This window comes from Carcharhinus amblyrhynchos, chromosome 24 (assembly GCF_965287045.1).
Source record: "Carcharhinus amblyrhynchos chromosome 24, sCarAmb.v2.hapA, whole genome shotgun sequence".
Classification (NCBI taxonomy): domain Eukaryota; kingdom Metazoa; phylum Chordata; class Chondrichthyes; order Carcharhiniformes; family Carcharhinidae; genus Carcharhinus; species Carcharhinus amblyrhynchos.
In genome coordinates this window covers 21054041-21071942 of record NC_137347.1, presented here as the reverse complement: position 1 = coordinate 21071942, position 17902 = coordinate 21054041, and the positions used below count along the sequence as shown (strand labels likewise).

Genomic DNA, 17902 nt, shown 5'->3' with positions numbered 1-17902 from the left:
CTGGTGGTGATTTAACCTGAGGATCACTACACGTCAGGCAAGGGGCAAGGTTGAGAAAATGGGGTTTTGTGAATTACCTCAGCTGGTACAGGAATTGAACCCGCGCTGTTGGCTCTGCATCACAAACCAGCTGTCCAGTCAACTGAGCTAAACCTGCCCCCGCCAATCTATATATGGAGAGAGAAACAGTTAATGTAGAACTTATACAGCACAGATGGCCATTTGGCCCATCATGTATGTGCGGCAGAAACATAGTTATCCTTAATCTTTCACCAAAGATCACTGACCTGAAACGTTAGTTGTTTTTCTCTGTTTAACCTGTTAAGTGTTTCCAACTTTTTCTCTGGCTAACTTGCTTATTCATCATTTTAGGTGATTTCCTTTTGTTGTATTGAAAAGTGGCCACTTGATTAGGTAGCACAAATGTCACTCCCATAAGAGGATGGGAGAAGATGGAATTGAGAATTTGATAATGTCCATGATTTCTTATTATTTCCATCTCAAAGAATTCGCAAGAAATAACATTGGTTATTTAGTTTCACAGCTGTTCGACCATAGAGTACCTCACTCCTCGTAACTGACCAGGTTACACTTGGAGGTCCAGTTCAAGATCTTTATTCAAGCTATAGCAAGGGAACCTGCTTCCCACCATGTGGTTTACAGGTTCCTCGAACAAAGGATTGCAGTGACAATTGTACTTTCAGGCTCAATTACAAGTGATTTACATACACCGATCAAAATTAACATTTAAATTTACTGTTATCTATAACCTATTTCCATCAATATTCCTACTAATGACACTCGACGTACATGATTTCAGTTAACCAGTTACAGCATCAATACACTTGCCTAATTACAATTTCTTGAATATTAGTGAGGCACACCTACATAATGTACTATCCGAGTATTAATAAAGTACATATTCAAAGTCCTGGGTGGTCTCCAACTGTTATCTGAAGCAGTGGCTTGAGACTGCCTTGTGGTTATCAAAGTTACCATCTTTGTCCTTAAAAGGTTTTCTCTGTCTTCCATGAGATTTGATGATGTGGATTCACCTGACAAAGAGGGGAACCTCGAAAGCTTGTGAGTTTACTATCAAATAAATCGGTTGGACTTAAACCTGGTGTTGTCAGACTTCTTCATGAGATTTGATGCCATCCTTAAGTTGTGAAAAAAGGATTTGCCTCAGGAGTTGATTATTTGTCATGCAGATGCAGTGTCCAGACCAGAAACACTGATTTCACATGAGCGTGATTGCGATGCTAGAAGAATTGGGTCTAATATCGTCCAAGCAATCTCGGGTGGCAGACAAAATCGTGATTTATAGCATGGGTCCAATCTGCACATGGCTGAATCGAGAACCCCAAGTCAGAAAAACATACACCAACAATGTCAACTGAGAGTAAACTCATTTCCTCCTCATGCTAATGTTTGGCTGGTGTTCTCACATTCAAAGCTGAAAGCCCAGTAGGGGAGAATTCAGATGGAGGAAATCCTGTTAACATAAGAGCTGAGCATATAGAGGGATGGGGCAGCAGTGAGTCAAGCATGCAGATATCCTGCCTCTGAGAGATGGTCAAGGCTTGATTTCACTGGTTCGGTTCTAAATGAATGATCAGACCTCATTGTGATATCAAGATTCAGTTTGGATATAGCAAGGGGTAAAGCTAACCCAGCTATTTTGCCCTACTATAAACACACCTTTTCTCCTATATCAGCCAAACTCCATGCTAATAATTCTTCAATCATTTTTCACTAAAATTGACTGGAAACTGCATTAGAAGTTTGTGTCATTAAAAGAAAATACATTGATGCAAGTTTGTACTTTCTTATGACATGTTATTCTCTGGGTTTGCTGAAACTAATATGTGCAGAGCTCAGGGTATGCTTTTATGCAGTTGGAGAGATTCGGTGCTATTCATAACTCAGGATTAAATGATGTTTTCAATGGCTGCACAAACTCCCTTAAATCATTCTGGAGCCATGCACCACCCTCTATTGAGGGACTAACACAGCTCTTGGCTGATTTCCAAGAGGCCAGTGTGTGTTATTTCTAATCACTCGACTAACATACAAAGAGCTGATTTTTGAAGAAAGGTATACTGGTAAATCTGGTAATTTAGTAAGAAAATGCATTTTTTTGCTTTAGCTAGCTATCCATGACCATTTACCATAGTAAAATATTAAAAGCATTTATCAAGCTCAAATGTACATGCATTTAAGACTTTTTGGAATAACGTAAGGCAACATGTTGGAGAACTAAACACAGCATCATATGGGTGTTGGAATGGAGAGACACTGAGCCATTGCCAGAAAAAACTGGATTTAGAAACTTCACTTCGTGCGAGTAGCCTGGGGAAAAATTTGATGGTGGGATACCTGAAGTGCTGTCTCTTAATGATTAGGCCAATTTAGCAGTCAATTCAATGTATACTGTTGACTAATTAGCTGCCTCCACTTTACATTGCACCTGGTAAACCAGTTTGTGGACAACTATCAAAAAAGAGACTGAAGCCTTCTGTTGATGCTGATAAACATTACAATGGCCTCTTAGAATGGTGCTGTCCATGAAAATGTAGCAGTGACCTTACAATTAAAATAAAAACCTTCTGAGTTCATCTTAAATTGTTTCTTTTCTGTTGTATTTCACAGAACCGAGCTATTGCTACACCAAATCAGGGAGTGTGGGATATGCGTGGCAAACAGTTCTACAATGGGATTGAGATCAAAGTCTGGGCCATTGCCTGCTTTGCACCACAGAAGCAATGTCGGGAGGAGGTGCTGAAGTATGGAGGTTTTCATTCTGTATAAGAGTTAGCATCCTAGGATATGCTAAGGCATTTCCCATACACTTTAAATATAGTCAGATAAATAATCAGTTAATCTATTTTTAGGTAATGTTGGTTGAGAAATGAATGTTGGCCAGGACATTGACAGAAGCCCGCTGCTCCTGAATAGTGTTTTGCTACCTTATATACCCATTGCTTTGTTCAAAGCAGAAAGGATTGTGGTTTATTTATCCCACACAAAAGAAAACGTCTTCGACAATGCAGTGTTAGTATTTTGCCGAAGAGTCATAGAAATGTAGAATGATGCAGCGTAGGAGACCATTTGAACCGTCATGCTTGTGCTAGCTCTGTGAAAGAGCTATCCATTAAGTGTCAATGGACTTCAAACATTAGCTGTGTTTCTCTCATCACAGATGTTGAGGGACATGCTGAGTTAATCCAGCATTTTCTGTTCTTAATTCAGTTTCCCTGTTCTTTCCTCATAGCCCAGTATTTGTTCCCTTTTGACTATTTCCCAGTTTTCTGTTAAATGTTATCATTTGAATCTGCTTCAGCTTGTTGTTTTAAAAAAAACTTTCTCATGTTACTTCTGTTTCTTCTGCCAATCAGGTTAAGTTTGTGTCCTCTGTTTACTGACCCTTCCTGAAACCATTGCTCTTTATTTACTCTTTCAAAACAATTCATAACTTTAAACACCTCTATCAACCCTCTTAATCTTCTCTGCTCTAAGGAGAGTAACCAAAACTTCTCCAGTATTTCTACATAAACGGAAGACCCTCGTTCCTACCGTTCTAGTGAATCTCTTCTGCATCGTTTTAATGCTGTGACATATTTCCTAAAGTGTTCGATAAATCTGTTGAACTTTTTTGAGAACATAACTAGTAAGATGAGTAAGGGAGGAGCATTAGTAGTGTATTTGGATTTTCAGAAGAAATTTGACAAGGTATCACACAACCTGTCATTACACACAGTTGGAACTTGTGAGGAGCAGGTAATATTAACACAGATTGAGGATTGGTTAATGATCAGGAAACAATGAAGAAGTAAATGAAACAATTAAGTTGGTGGGCTATGACTAGCAGGCTACTGTAAAGGATGTATACTTGCACGTCTGATTTATAATCTGTAATCATTGACTTGGGTGAGGCGACTGGGTGTAGCTGATAAATGGTGGGGGGTATGGCGAGGTTAGCAGGAGTAAGTGGGCAAAAAGAAAGCAGATGCAATACCATGTGGTGAAGTTACCGTTTTGGTCAGAAAAATTAAAACACAATATGTTTTAAATGGTAAGACTGGGAAAATATCTGCATTTGGAGGAACTGAGTGTCCTTGTACATTTTTAAAAATACATTCTAGGAATGTGGGTCTCACTGGCAAGGCCAGCATTTATTTCCCATTCCCATTTGCCCTTGAGAAGATGAACTGCTGAGGTCCATGTGGTATAGGTACACCCACTGCGCTGTTGAGATGGTGAGTGGTTTGGAGGGGAGCTTCCAGGAGGTGGTCTTCCCATGTGTCTGCTGCCCTTGTCCTTCAATTTGATCACAATTGTGAATTTGGGAAGTTGTCTTTTCAGAAGGCTTGATGAGTTCCTATATTGCATCTTGTAGATGGTACATACTGTTGCTACAGTGCAATGGTGGAGGGAGTTAATGTTTGTGCATGGTTGGATCAAGCAGGCTGATTTTTCCAGGATAGTGTTGAGTTTCTTGAATGTTGTTGGAGTTGCACTCATACAGGCAAATGGTGTTTTCCAGCATACTCCTGACTTGTGCCTTGTAGATGGTGGGCAGGCTTTAGAGAGTCTAGAGGTGAGTTACTCAACACAGGATTCTTCACATTGGATCTGCACTAATGGCCACTGATGTTATATGGCTTGTGTAATTCAGTTTCTGGTCAATGGCGGGGATTCCGTGATTGACATTGACTGTCGAGGGGTAGTGGTTAGATTCTCTCTTGTTGGAAAAGATCATTACCTGACACTTGTGTGATGTGTGATTGTTACTTGCCGCTTGTCATCTCAAGCCTGGATATTGTCCAGATCTTGCTTCGGTATCTGAGGAGTTTTGAATCATGCTGAACATGGTGCAATCATCAGCAAATATCTCTACTAACTTTATAATGGAGTGAATGTCGTTGATGAAGCAGTTGGGTGTAGGACACAATCCTGAGAAACTCCTGCAGTGATGTCTTGGAATTGAAGTGATTGGCCTCGAACAACCCACAACCATCTTCTTTTGTGTTGGGTATGGAGAGTTTTCCCCTGATTCATGTTGATGCCACAGTTTTATAAGAACATAAGAAATAGGAGCAGGAGTAGGCCATCCAGCCCCTTGAGCCTGCCCCGCCATTCAATAAGATCATGGCTGATCTGTCATGGCTCAGTTCCACATTCCCGCCCTCTCCACGTAACCCTTAATCCCCTCTCTTATCAAAAACCCATCAACTTTATATACCAGAAAGTTGTCATATAGGTGCAGTAAACAATTAGGAAATTAAATGGTATGTTAGCTTTTGTTGTAAGGGAAAGGATGAGAAAGTAAAGAAATCTTATTACAAATATACAGGCTACTGAGGAAATCTGTGTGCAGTTTGGTCTTCTTACCAAGGTACCTGCCCTAAAGGGAGTGCAACAAAGATTTGCTAGACTGGTTTCTGGAATAAGGTGATTGTCCCATGAGGAGAGATAATTAGAATGAATGAGAGATGATCGAATTGAAATAAAAATTCTTAAGGTCTTGACAGTGGAGAAGTAGAGACAAAGTTTCCTCTGAGGAATCTAGAAAATGAGATCACAGCCCATGGGGTTGGCTGTTTTTGATTGAGATGCGGAAATATTTCCTCAAAGGGTTGTGAAACACTGGAATTCGCTACCCCAGAGAGCTATCGATGCTCAGTCTTTGAGTATATTCAAGATAAGGCTTGATGAATTTTTGGGTATTTAAGGGATAACGTGAGATTAATCTTGATCTTGTTGAATAGCAGAGCAGGCTTGAAGGGGCAAATGACCTACCCTTGTATATGTTTGTATGTTCCGCTTTTGATCCATATTATCCCTAATCAGCCCTTTCCTCTCCGAATACCCAATTACTCCTTGTGTGTTCATTTAAAAAAAACTTTTGGGTTCCCTTTTATATTTACTGATAATCTATTTGAATACTCTCTCTTTGTGCTCTTATTCCTTATTTTTAGATTGCCTCTGTACTTTCCATACTCTGCTTGGTTCCTTACTGCATTATAAACCTTAAGTGTTATGAGCTTCCCTTTTTGTCTTATTCTAACCTTTTGTCTCTTTAGCCATCCGGAGACTTTTAAGTTTCCCTTTTCCCTCTTTTGGGAATGTGTCTGCTCTTAACACATACCCTCAGAAAATGCTGGAAATATCTCGCATGTTGTGCAGCATCAGTGGGGAGAGAAGCAAAATGAATGTTTTGGTTTGAATATCTTTCATCATAGAGTCATAGAGGTTTACAGCATGGAAACAGGCCCTTCAGCCTAACTTGTCATGCTGCCCTTATTTTTTTAAAACCCCTAACCTAATCCCAATGGCCTGCAATTGACTCATATCCCTCTATACCTATCGTACCCATGTAACTATCTAAATGCTTTTTAAAAGACAATTGTACCTGCTGCCTCTTCTACCTTTGGCAGCTTGTTCCAGACACTCACCACCCTCTGTGAAAAAATTGCCCCTCTGGACACTTTTGTATCTCTCCCCTCTCACCTTAAACCTATGCCCTCCAGTTTTAGACTCCCCTACCTTTGGGAAAAGATATTGACTATCTACCTTGTCAGTGCCCCTCATTGTGTTATATACCTCTGTAAGGTCGCCCCTCAACCTCCTACGCTCCAGAAAAAAAAGCCCTAGTCTATTCAGCCTCTCCTTATATCTCAATCCGTCAAGTCCCAGTAGCATCCTAGTAAATACTTTCTGCACTCTTTTTCTAGTTTAATAATATCCTTTCTATAATAGGGTGAGTAGAATTGCACACAGTATTCCAAGTGTGGCCTTACCAATGTTTTGTACAACTTCAACAAGGCGTCCCAACTCCTGTGTTCACTGTTCTGACTGACGAAACCAAGCATGCCAAATGCCTTCTTCACCACTCTGTACACCTGTGATTCCACTTTCAAGGAGCTGTGAACATGTACACCGAAATCTCTTTGTTTTGTAACTGTCCCAAACGTCCTATCGTTAACTGAGTAAGTCCTGCCCTGGTTCAGTCTATCAAAATGCATTACCTCACATTTATCCAAATTTAACTCCATCTGCCATTCATCAGCCCTCTGGCCCAATTGATCAAGATCCCGCTGCAATTGGAGATAACCTTCCTCTCTGTCCACCATGCCACCAATCTTGGTGTCATCTGCAAACTTACTAACCATGCCCCTGTACTCTCATCCAAATCATTAATATAAATGACAAATAACAGTGAGCCCAGCACTGATCCCTGAGGCATACTGCTGGTCACAGGCCTCCAGTTTGAGAAACAGTGCTCTACAACCACCTTCTGGCTTCTGTCAGGAAATCAATTTTGTATCCATTTAGATACCTCACTCTGGATCCTGTGAGATTTAACTTTATGCAACAGTATTGGGAAAGTTAGATGTTGTAGGTTTTAAACAAGTGAAAGGAGGAAGAATGGGTAAAAGAGCAAAGCGAAAAGTCTATGGTTGGAAAGATGAAGGTTTCAGCAGGATATGAACTGAGGTGCGAGTGGAGTTGAATGATGTTGCCAAAAGTTACTTTTGGCATGATATAGTTTGCATAATCACCTACCTATTAACCAGTCACAGTGGTAATCTTGACTGACGTTCAACTTGATTTCAACAACTTGGCAGGAACTGGTAAAAGGACATCTCCATTTCCGTTGCTCCAAGATCTTACAGGAAACATGGAGAAACATAGCCCAGACTATTGTGTGTGCAAAACTGACACAGTTTTGACAATGGAAACCCAAAGCAAAGGGGATTGCTGGGATAGTGAGAATACAATTGTGCAGAAAAATTAATAACTTGTCATACATTGGAACATATATAGACTTAGTTTCACAGTTATCACTCAAAATTCTCATTTCACAGGGATTTTTATTTCTGCCTGTCAAACCTAATTGTGGATTTTACTTTGAGTTGCTGCTGAGCATTAATATACACATTTGACACTTGCTGTACAGTTTTTCTGTATTAAACTCTAATTGTGAGTTTGTGGCCTAGTTCCAGTCAGCCTGCAAAGCTTTTACTGACCCCAGCGATGCCTCCCATTTCTTCCGGGACCTGATCCTGGCTGAAGAGCAGCGCAGTGTCTCTTGGTTAAGTCAATCATAGCTCAATAGTAGGGCAAGGAGAGCACATATCTTCCCTCTTTATAGCATTAACTGTCATGTTCAACTAAGCTGTTAAAGGTCCATTTTTTTAATGGATGAGTGACTGAAACAATGAGGTGGGTGGGTGGTTAGGGTTAGTCAGATATTTGGGCGGGGGGATTGTGGGTGGGAGTCAGGTCTGGTGAGGAGATAGTTGGACAGTCAGTCAGTTTGTCAGGTATTCAGGGGTTAAGTTGGGTGGGTGGATGGCTGAATTGTGGGGAGGGAGATGCTGATTGTGGAATGAGCCAGCTGTTAAAACAAGTTTTAAACTATCAGTAACATTTCCAGGGCAAATACCTAGGTAAGTCGTGTGTACCTAATGTAAGTCTCTGCCCTGAGCTCAGGGTCAGAGACTTCTGGAGGACAGGCAGCAGTGATTCAACCCATCAGAAGTTAAACTTACTAGGCAATTCTCACATAGGTCTGCGTCAGGATTTCCACAGGGTCATGACACATGTCTTCTGACGTACCTCCCATCTCTGATGAGCCAGAGACAGGAAGATTTGGGCCATTGTGGTTTGCATTAACAAATATTTAGCTCTTCACTGAGTATGTTACACTGTTACATTTTTACACTTGAAATGCTTGTGACCTGCACTTTGAAGGTTATGTTGTAAAATCTGTTTCAAGCATGGGGGTGAAAGCGTTACAGTTAGTTGAAATTGGCACAGGTTTGGTCAGTTATCAAAGAAATTGAACACCCATATTTTTTGAGAACTCCTTTGTGTGAATAGCAATTTCGCAATCCAGCATGAAGAATTATTCCCTTGTGCAACCCCTACTTCCCTCTGTTCCCTCCGGTTTGCACAGTGGTTAGCTCACAGTGCCACGGACTTCAGTTCAATCCTAGAGTGACTGCACATTCTCCCCATGTCTGTGTGGGTTTCCTCCAGTTTCCTCCCACAGTCCAAAAATGTGCAGATTAGGTGGCTTGAACTGCTAAATTGCCCCTAAGTGTCGGGGGATTAGTAGGGTAATACATGAGGTTACAGGAATAGGACCTGGGTGGGATTGTTGTCAGTGCAGGTTTGATGGGCCAAATAGCTTCCTTCTGCACTGTTGGATTCTATTGTAGTATGCAACATGCATTCATTTTCTGTGGTTTGCTTATCCATCTTGGTTGCAACGCAATAACCACCAAATTAGATTACAATAGGAAATGTGGAAGAAAACTACGTATATCACACTAGGAGTACTGTTTCTGGTGCTAATCTTGATTTTTTTTTCTGTTTTAAATGCAGTTAAAAAGGAGGAAAGCATAATAGCTGTTAGCAGGCCAGCAGAATCTTCCATGTGTCTAATTGACTTTCCTGCTTGCGTGGCAGATCCTCAAAAAAAAAACACTGAATTGTTTTCAAAAGTACAACAGATAATGGCTGCCCATGAAGCTCAGTATATCATCTCAACGCTTTAGGCAATCAAATTATTTTTACATTGAAGGTTTTCTTGAAAATTGCCTCATCATTGAACACAGCATTGAAATTTTTGGCTTTCAATGATACAGGAGTTTTACTGACCAGCTACGAAAGATATCCAAGGATGCGGGGATGCCTATTCAGGGCCAGCCATGCTTCTGTAAATACGCACAAGGAGCTGACAGTGTGGAGCCGATGTTCAGGCATCTGAAGAACACCTATTCAGGACTCCAGCTTGTCATTGTCATTCTACCTGGGAAAACGCCTGTCTACGGTACATTATAGATTTGTTTGACTCTGAAGCACTGTGGCACAACCTGGTGCCAAATACTATCTGATTATCTGCTCCCCCCAATTATGTTCCATGGGTCACATTGTGAAAAAGTGATCAATTAATTCTATTGCGTGTTCACCAAGTTCAATGAACAACTAAGATTTACGGAATAGGAAGATCTGAAGTTCAGTCCTTGCTGAGTTAATTGATTTCAGCAGGGAAAGAAAAGGTGACACTACAATAGAACACAACCCTGGATTGAGAAAAGAAACATAGGGTAGGGTTTCCATTCCCAATCACTATACAGTAACACCTGGTAGAAAAGCTGAGGACATGTTTGAGTTCCACTCTGATTCTTCCTCATGGTCAGATAATCTGGCAAAGCTCGCACATTAAGAAAGGGCATTTGGAAAGAAAATGGAAGCTTTGTGCCATCGTTTTAATGACTCTCCACCTCCAGATGTCTTAGAAGTATTCATTGGCTGTAAAATGTTTGAAGTGTTGTCATTAGAAAAGTTATAGCACAGGAGGCCATTCAGCCCATCTTGTCCATGCCATGCCTGAGGACACCTAGATGCTCTTACTAATCTCACTTTCCTGCACCACAGTGCTGCAGCTTACAGATTCAGGTATTTTTTAAAAGCATTTAGGGTCTCTGTCTCCACCACCAACTTGGGCAATGAATTATAGACACCGACTACTCTCTGTCTAAAAAAGCTCTTCCTCGTATTCCTTTACACCTTCTACCATTTACCTTGAATCTATAGTCCCTGGTTCTAGAACTTTCTGCCAAGGATAACAATTTTACCCTGTCCACTCTATCTCTTCCCCTCATAATTTTGTACATCTCAATCAAATCACCCCTCAGCCGCCTTTGTTCTGAGGAAAATAACCGCAACTTACCCAACCTCTCCTCGTAGCTAAACTTTTCTAGCCCTGCCGATATTCTTGTAACCTCCTGCAATCTCTCTCTCTCTTGAGAGAGAGAGAGCAAGCAATTACATCCTTGCAGTGTGGTGACCAGAATTGCAAACAGTACTCCAGTTGTGGCCTCGTAGTTTTATACAATTCCAACATTATATCCTTACCTTATTCTATACCTCTGCCATTGAATGAGAGCATTCCATATGCCTTTGTGTACTTGAATTGCTGCCTTTAGGGACCTGTGTACTTGTATGCCAAGATCTCTCACTTCATTTGTCCCACTTAGTAAATTCTCATTTATTGTGTACTCACTAGTATATTCTCATTTATTGTGTGCTCTTTATAACTGACCTCCCTAAATGCATGACCTCACACTTCTCTGTGCCAAAATCCATCTGCCACTTTACTGCTGAGTCCACTAACCCATCTATAGTGTTTTGGAGATTATAGCTATCTTCCATACAGTCCATTAGGCCAATCTTTATGTTGCCTGCTAATGTCCCAATCGTGACCCCACGTTTAAGTCCAAATTGTCACTGTGTAGAAAACATTGTGTCTAACCTGTACACTGCAAGCTGCTACGAACAGCAGTGTGATAATGACTAGATAATTTGTGATGTTGATTGAGGGATATATATTATCCAGGACACACGGGATAATTTCCCATCTCCACTTCAGAATAGTGCTATGCCTTCTTTTACATTGACTTGAGAGGGCTGACAAAGTCTCGGTTTAACATATCTGAAAGAAGGCACCTCCTGCAGACTTTCAGTTCTACGTGGGAGTGTCAGTCTTGATTTTTGTGCTTGTGTCCTGGGTTGGGACTTGAACCAACAACTATGTAACTCAGAGCACAGAACTTAGCTAGTTTATCCAAAAGGCCAGTATTTAGTATTTTAGACAAAGATAGAACTTTTCACAAGCATCTTGGAACTTTACTTTTCCACAAATGGGCTGCTGGGCAGATTGCCCTTTAACTTAAAATATTTAATATGAGTAAATCTTGGGGAACCAATTTCTGACAATGGTGACTGACCTTTTCTCCATTTTCAATTTAGCTGAGGTGAAGCGAGTAGGTGATACCCTCCTTGGGATGGCCACACAATGTGTCCAGGTGAAAAATGTCGTCAGGACATCTCCTCAAACACTCTCTAACCTCTGCCTGAAAATCAATGTGAAATTGGGTGGAATCAACAACATATTGGTACCTCATCAGCGGTAAGCACCATATTTTATATAAACAAATGAGGATTAAACTACATGATGTTTGATAGCTTGTGCCTTTAACACTGCAGTTTGGTATGAAAACTGCTTTAAATTATTGAGAGGAACTTTACAAAATCCTACTTCTGTTGCAGCTGACACCTTAGCAAAAACTCATAGGTACTTTGTCTATGATTTTCAATCCATTAATGTTATTAGACAAATACTATAAACAACATACCTTGCGTTTTCCAATAAACATAATGGTGTGTCCTGGATCCCATTGATAGCATGGCACTTTGAAAAGATCCATTTGTTCTTCCAAGCTCCCTGGAGATGGTGTTGGCAGCTTCATCAGCATTATTTTTTTTTTCATTTCATTTACAAGATGTGGGCATTGTTGGTAAGGTGAGATTTATTCCCTAATTGCCCTTGAGAAAGTAATAGTTGGTTGCCTTGTGAATACAGCTGAGTAGCTCCTCGGCTCATTTTAGAGGGCAGTTCTGAGTCAGCCACATTCCTGTGCGTCTGGAGTCACATGTAGGCCAGACTGGGTAAAGATGGCAGATTTCCAGATAGGTTTGTACAACAATCATCAATGGTTTCATGGTCACTGTTTAGAGTTTTACTTCCGGGTTCTTATTGAATTTAAATTTCACCATCAGGCATGGTGGGATTACTAGTCTGGTGACAATATCATCATGCCATTGCCCTCCCTTTGATGGAAACTGGAATAGAAAACAGTGCAGTTGACAATGACTGTGTATTGGTGACACAGCAGCTTACCTTTTGGAAGTCAGATTTTATTTAGCTGTTAATAGTGGCAGTCATGCCTTTACCTGCCTTCCAGAAAACGAGATATAAATGTCATTGTTTTTCATTCTCCAGATGGAAGTGGTATGGAATTGTCTTTGATTTCATGGGATTCATTGGAAAAGAGAAAGAAAACCAATGGAATGTTTTTTATAACACCCCCTTGGTTGTGGAAATAGCTAAAATCCATATAATTTCACCCATTCAACCAAATAAGCAGTGAGAGACTTCCTCCTCCAATCAATTAAACATTGTATGAGAAGCTTTTTTATGCAATGTTTCACCTTTAGCATAAAAATCAACTTGTCAAATATTGTCTGTAATATGATTGACTAGAACAATTCAGAAAAAGGAGCAAAAACATCAAGTTAATCTCTTCAACTTGACAGTCCTTCCTGAAGGACCGAGGGGAGTTAAAACAGAAACAGATGTTTTGGAATTAAACACACTGAATTGTTTCCAATCAACCCTTTAAATATAGCAGAATGTCATGCTAATGTGACACAGAGTTTATTATGCTTTGGAAAGGCTTGTTTAGTTATTAAGCATACATCAAATCAAGAAGGAAAAAAGCATCAGTTGTAAACTCCAGAGTCTACACTCCACAGGGAAATTAATTTTCTTCTTGGTATCCAGGGTACAAGTTCTGCACAATCTCCAAAATATGTATGAAATCATTAGGAGGATTCCTATATAGGAATAGTAAAATAAGTTATAGTTTGAATGCGACAAGGTATCTGAATGAAATCATTTTCACTTAGTATCATTAATGTTTTTATTGAGAACTGATAACAGTTTTATGAAAGAAGTTTGTTGTGTTGCTAAAATGCATTTCAACAGGCACACTTTCAATTAAAACTGATTTTTACCTATCTGGTGTACAAGATAATGCATTCTAAAGAACACCGTGAAGTAATATATTTTTCCAACAAGTAAAGTTTCTTAATGATTAAAAAGTAAGGAAATCAGAAAAACAAAAGAAATGTTGGTGTCCTGAGTGGGTAATACCGACTGGGAAATAATGACTTTTGCCTCTCGAGCTGTGATTATTTTAAGTTGGGTGGGTGGGTGGGTGAATGGATATATGGAAATATACTGTGAATCTATAAAAATGCTAATTAATGTTGTCCTGAATCCACTATTCTATTCCAGGATCCAAAAGAACAGGTTTTAATTTTGAGAACATTTGGCAATTTAATTTTCACCAAGGGTTGTATTACTTTCTGAAATTATTTGTCTGATTATGGTTGTTTCTCACCTCCTGCTAACTGAAACCCCATGAGTTAGAACTTTTAAGTATGACCAAAAATGCATATAATTGTTTTTGGGAATCATATGTTCTCGTGTTATAGTATATTTCCTTAATGTAGCACATGCTACAGTATGTGATTTGTTTTCATAGCCTAACCAATGCCTCTTTTGGACAAAAATATGTGTAAAATGCATATTATTCTATGCATGCATCATTTAAAAATGGGTGTACCGTTAGAACAGTAATTGTGATCCTTAAAATCTTGGCAATACTATACCTTAAGTAATCTTGTTGGCCTAAATTGATCATGTGACATTTCTCTCTTGTTCTTTCTGGCACATTCATTAAGCACACTTATCACTTGACTGGCATGTTTTATTGAGAATTCAACAAAAAAAAGGGCAGATGGCAATGAAGATTAAGAAAGATTCTCTTTACATGGTAATGGCTTATTGGTTCATGGTAACCACATGATTATTTCTGTGGAAGCTGCTGTTTTGCAGTTTCGAACACTAGGATTCGTCTGCCGAAACAACGTGACTGAAAAACCTCATCAGTGATTGATGTCTGGAGCTACTGCTAATTGTTCCTAGTAATCAATGAGGAGGATGTTGCACGTTAATTTAAACTGATCTATTTTGAGCCTCAATATAATGCATTGCCAAAGTCATAAATGGAATATAAATTAGAAGGTTTTTGAATGTAAAAATATAAATTAACATTTTCTTCCTATTACAAAATGCCACGTAGCACTACTCTCGGTGAACCAGAGAATTTAATGATGCTAATTGATTTATCTTTTTGTCTTCCCCACCTGGGGTCTTTCATATCACTTTGAAAGGAAAGATGCCAGCTGGGAAAAACAAATAGGTGTTATTTTTGAGAAGCTTAGTGAAAGCCCTAAACAATTTGGCAGTATGACGAATGAGCAGAGAGCTTTACTATAACTAACATTAAACCTGACGCTTTCTCAGAAGGATATTTGGGAGAATTATTTAATCTATTAAAATCCATCCAAAGTTTACAGAGGAAATTTTCTGAGAATGGTGCGAGTTAGAATGACTCAGGAAGTCGTTAAAAATGATTACGAACAGGTGGTGCAATTTTTTATCAGAAGATGGAAGAAATTTGGGGGGCTGAGTAGGGGCAAGTATGCTTGAGACTAACAATACCCAAGCACAGAGGGAACTGCAGACCTGATGAGAGCCAGGGAGAAAGCAATAGCAATGATCTTGGAAATATAAGGTAGTAAATGCAGAAATTTATTTCATACTTGAAGGCTATGGTAGATTGTTTTCCTGCAGTTCCACAATGCTATGAGATTTGATACTCAAGTAAGAATAAAGTCACGTGGCATCAACATTGATACTGAGGGGACAAGTGGTCGTAGGATCTGGTAGGAGCAGAGTCAGATTTTTTTTCAGGGAAACGGTGTGATCTTAAAATATGCATCAACATACAACGGGAAAAGAATGGAACATGTGCCCAGTTCCAGGCAAAATTAGAGAGCAAGATAAGACAGGGATAAAAACAAAAATTGCTGGAAATACTCAGCAGGTCATTCTGATGAAGGGTCATCATTGACCTGAAATGTTAATTCTTTCTCTCCACAGATACAGACTGACCTGCTAAATATTTCCAGCATCTCCTGATTTTATTTCAGATTTCCAACATGCAATATTTCACTTCTGTCCCTAGAAAGAATTGCAGTAGAAGTAGCACTTTTCACAAAGTCTAGGCAATAGTTATCAGTGAAAATGGTAAGTGTGATGTGACAACATGTTATGCATCTAATGCAAAAAGTCTTACAAGCACCACAAGTAATTGCAAAATATAACCTATTAGAACATGATTTTTCATATGAGGTGAGTTCATGGAGATTTCAATGTAATTTTTGCCCATGTACCCAATTTAATACAGATTTAGCACTAAATTGAAAGAAATATTGTATGGTAATATATGATGTGCTAGTAAATCCATGAACAGTGACTTTCTGGAGCAAAAATATATGAAAACCTCCAGCTGGTCTTCCTTTACTGACAGCAATCCAGAGCACTATCAGTAGAAAATGAAATAATTGCGTTGGTTATGTACTTACCAGCACTCCATTTCCATTAAATGACGCCACAGAATAATCACATGATTATTAATGGCCACAGATTCTTAAGCGTATCAATAACATTTGAAAAGTCACATGATCACTAGACCAATGACGTTGCTGAAAAGGAACTTAAAATAGACGAGAGTGAGGAGGATCGTAACTAAGATGTCCTGCCAGTACGTTTGTATTGATTTTGAGTAACTAACATTGAATAAAAATTGATCTGAAGTAAACACATGCCATCTGGTTTTAAAAACAAAACGCTTACCAATAGAATCAGAGGTGTTCCAATGAGATGTTAATAAATTTTATATCATTGAACGGGGCTGGGAGAAGAAAGGGCAACAGAAATGGACCTCATTAAGTAGTCATTATTTTAGTATTTTTACCAATATATGGCCAATCATGTTCAACTCTCACAAGAATTATTGATTTCTGTCACACTAAGTCTGGGTACTGGATGAGTAATCCAGATGTCGGGTCTAATGATTTGGACACATGAGTTTAAATCTCACCATAGCAGTTGGGGAATCTAAATTCATTTAGGTAGATAAATCTGGCTATATTAATGACCATGAAACACCGGATTGTCGGAAAAACCCGTCTGGTTCAGTTACATCCTTTAGGAAAGAAAATCGGTTGTCTGTACCAGATATGGCCCATATAACTCCAGGCCCTCAGCACAGCTACAGCAAACTATTCTAAAGTTTAAAGATTTTTAAAAGTTTATCTATTATTGTCACAAGTAGGCTTAAATTAACACTGCAATTAAGTTACTGTGAAAATCCCCACTTGTATTTAAGAAGGCAATTCACCAGCATTTTCTCTAGAGCAATTAGGAATAGGCAAAAAATGTTGGACTTACCAGCAATCCCTACATTCCTGATTGAATGGAGAAAAACATGGGTTATTTAAAATTATAGTGCTGCAATACGCTGCATAAGGAATCAGCTACAACCTGCATTTACATAGCACATTTAATATAGAAAAACACCCCAAGACATTCCAAGCCAAAGGAGAAGATATTGGGATAGGTGATCAAAACCTTGGTTCAAGTCATTTGTATGATGGAGAAAAGGCACAGAGAGAATTTCAGTACATGAGCCAAAGGCATAGTTGCCAGTGTTAAGGAGAATGGGTTGTATCAAAGAGGGCAGAGTTTGAGGCGTAAGGTTCTTGGGATAGGTTGCAGACTTAGGGAGGGTAAAGGCCATGGAGGAATTCAATACAAAATTTTAAAATCAAGTCTGGTGGAACAAGAGCCCGCATAGGTCAACGAGCACAGAGATGGTGGATGAGTTGGACTTGGTGACAGTCAAGAAATGACCAGAGGAATTTTGGATGAGCTCAAGTTTATGGAAGGCTGCCAGAAAAGTATTGAAATAATTTGGGGTTAATAAAAATGTGGATGATGGATTCAGCTGCAGCCAAGCTGAGGTGGGAGGAAATAGGTGATTTTATAGAATTGGAAGTAGAGGTCTTTGTGATAAAGAGGATATGTGGTCAGTAGCTTATCTCAAGGCCAAACAGGATACAGAAGTTGCAAACTATTTTGTTGATCCTGAATGAGAAGGTGGGCTTGCCAGGGAAGGGGAAACCTGCGACATCTGACATGTCTTCAGATGATGTTGCTGAGAGGCAGCATATAGGAAGGCAATAATAGGTCATGAGGAAGTTCCAAATGGAATGATTCTAGGTTGGGAAGAGATGCCATTGCAGAAGATTCTCATGGAATCAGGCAAGGGAGGTCTCAGTTATCTGGGAA

General features: G+C 39.5%; 1 protein-coding gene across 2 annotated transcripts in view; it reads left to right on the top strand.

The window, feature by feature from the left end:
* LOC145357999 (protein argonaute-1) overlaps window positions 1-17902 on the top strand; it is a 115169-nt gene that overhangs the window by 60069 nt on the left and 37198 nt on the right. For both annotated transcript variants that reach the window (XM_080211668.1, XM_080211669.1), the window contains exons 11-13: window positions 2653-2786; window positions 9660-9844; window positions 11827-11986. In XM_080211668.1, the coding sequence (XP_080067794.1) occupies window positions 2653-2786; window positions 9660-9844; window positions 11827-11986 (479 nt within the window). The remainder of the gene's footprint in view (window positions 1-2652; window positions 2787-9659; window positions 9845-11826; window positions 11987-17902) is intronic.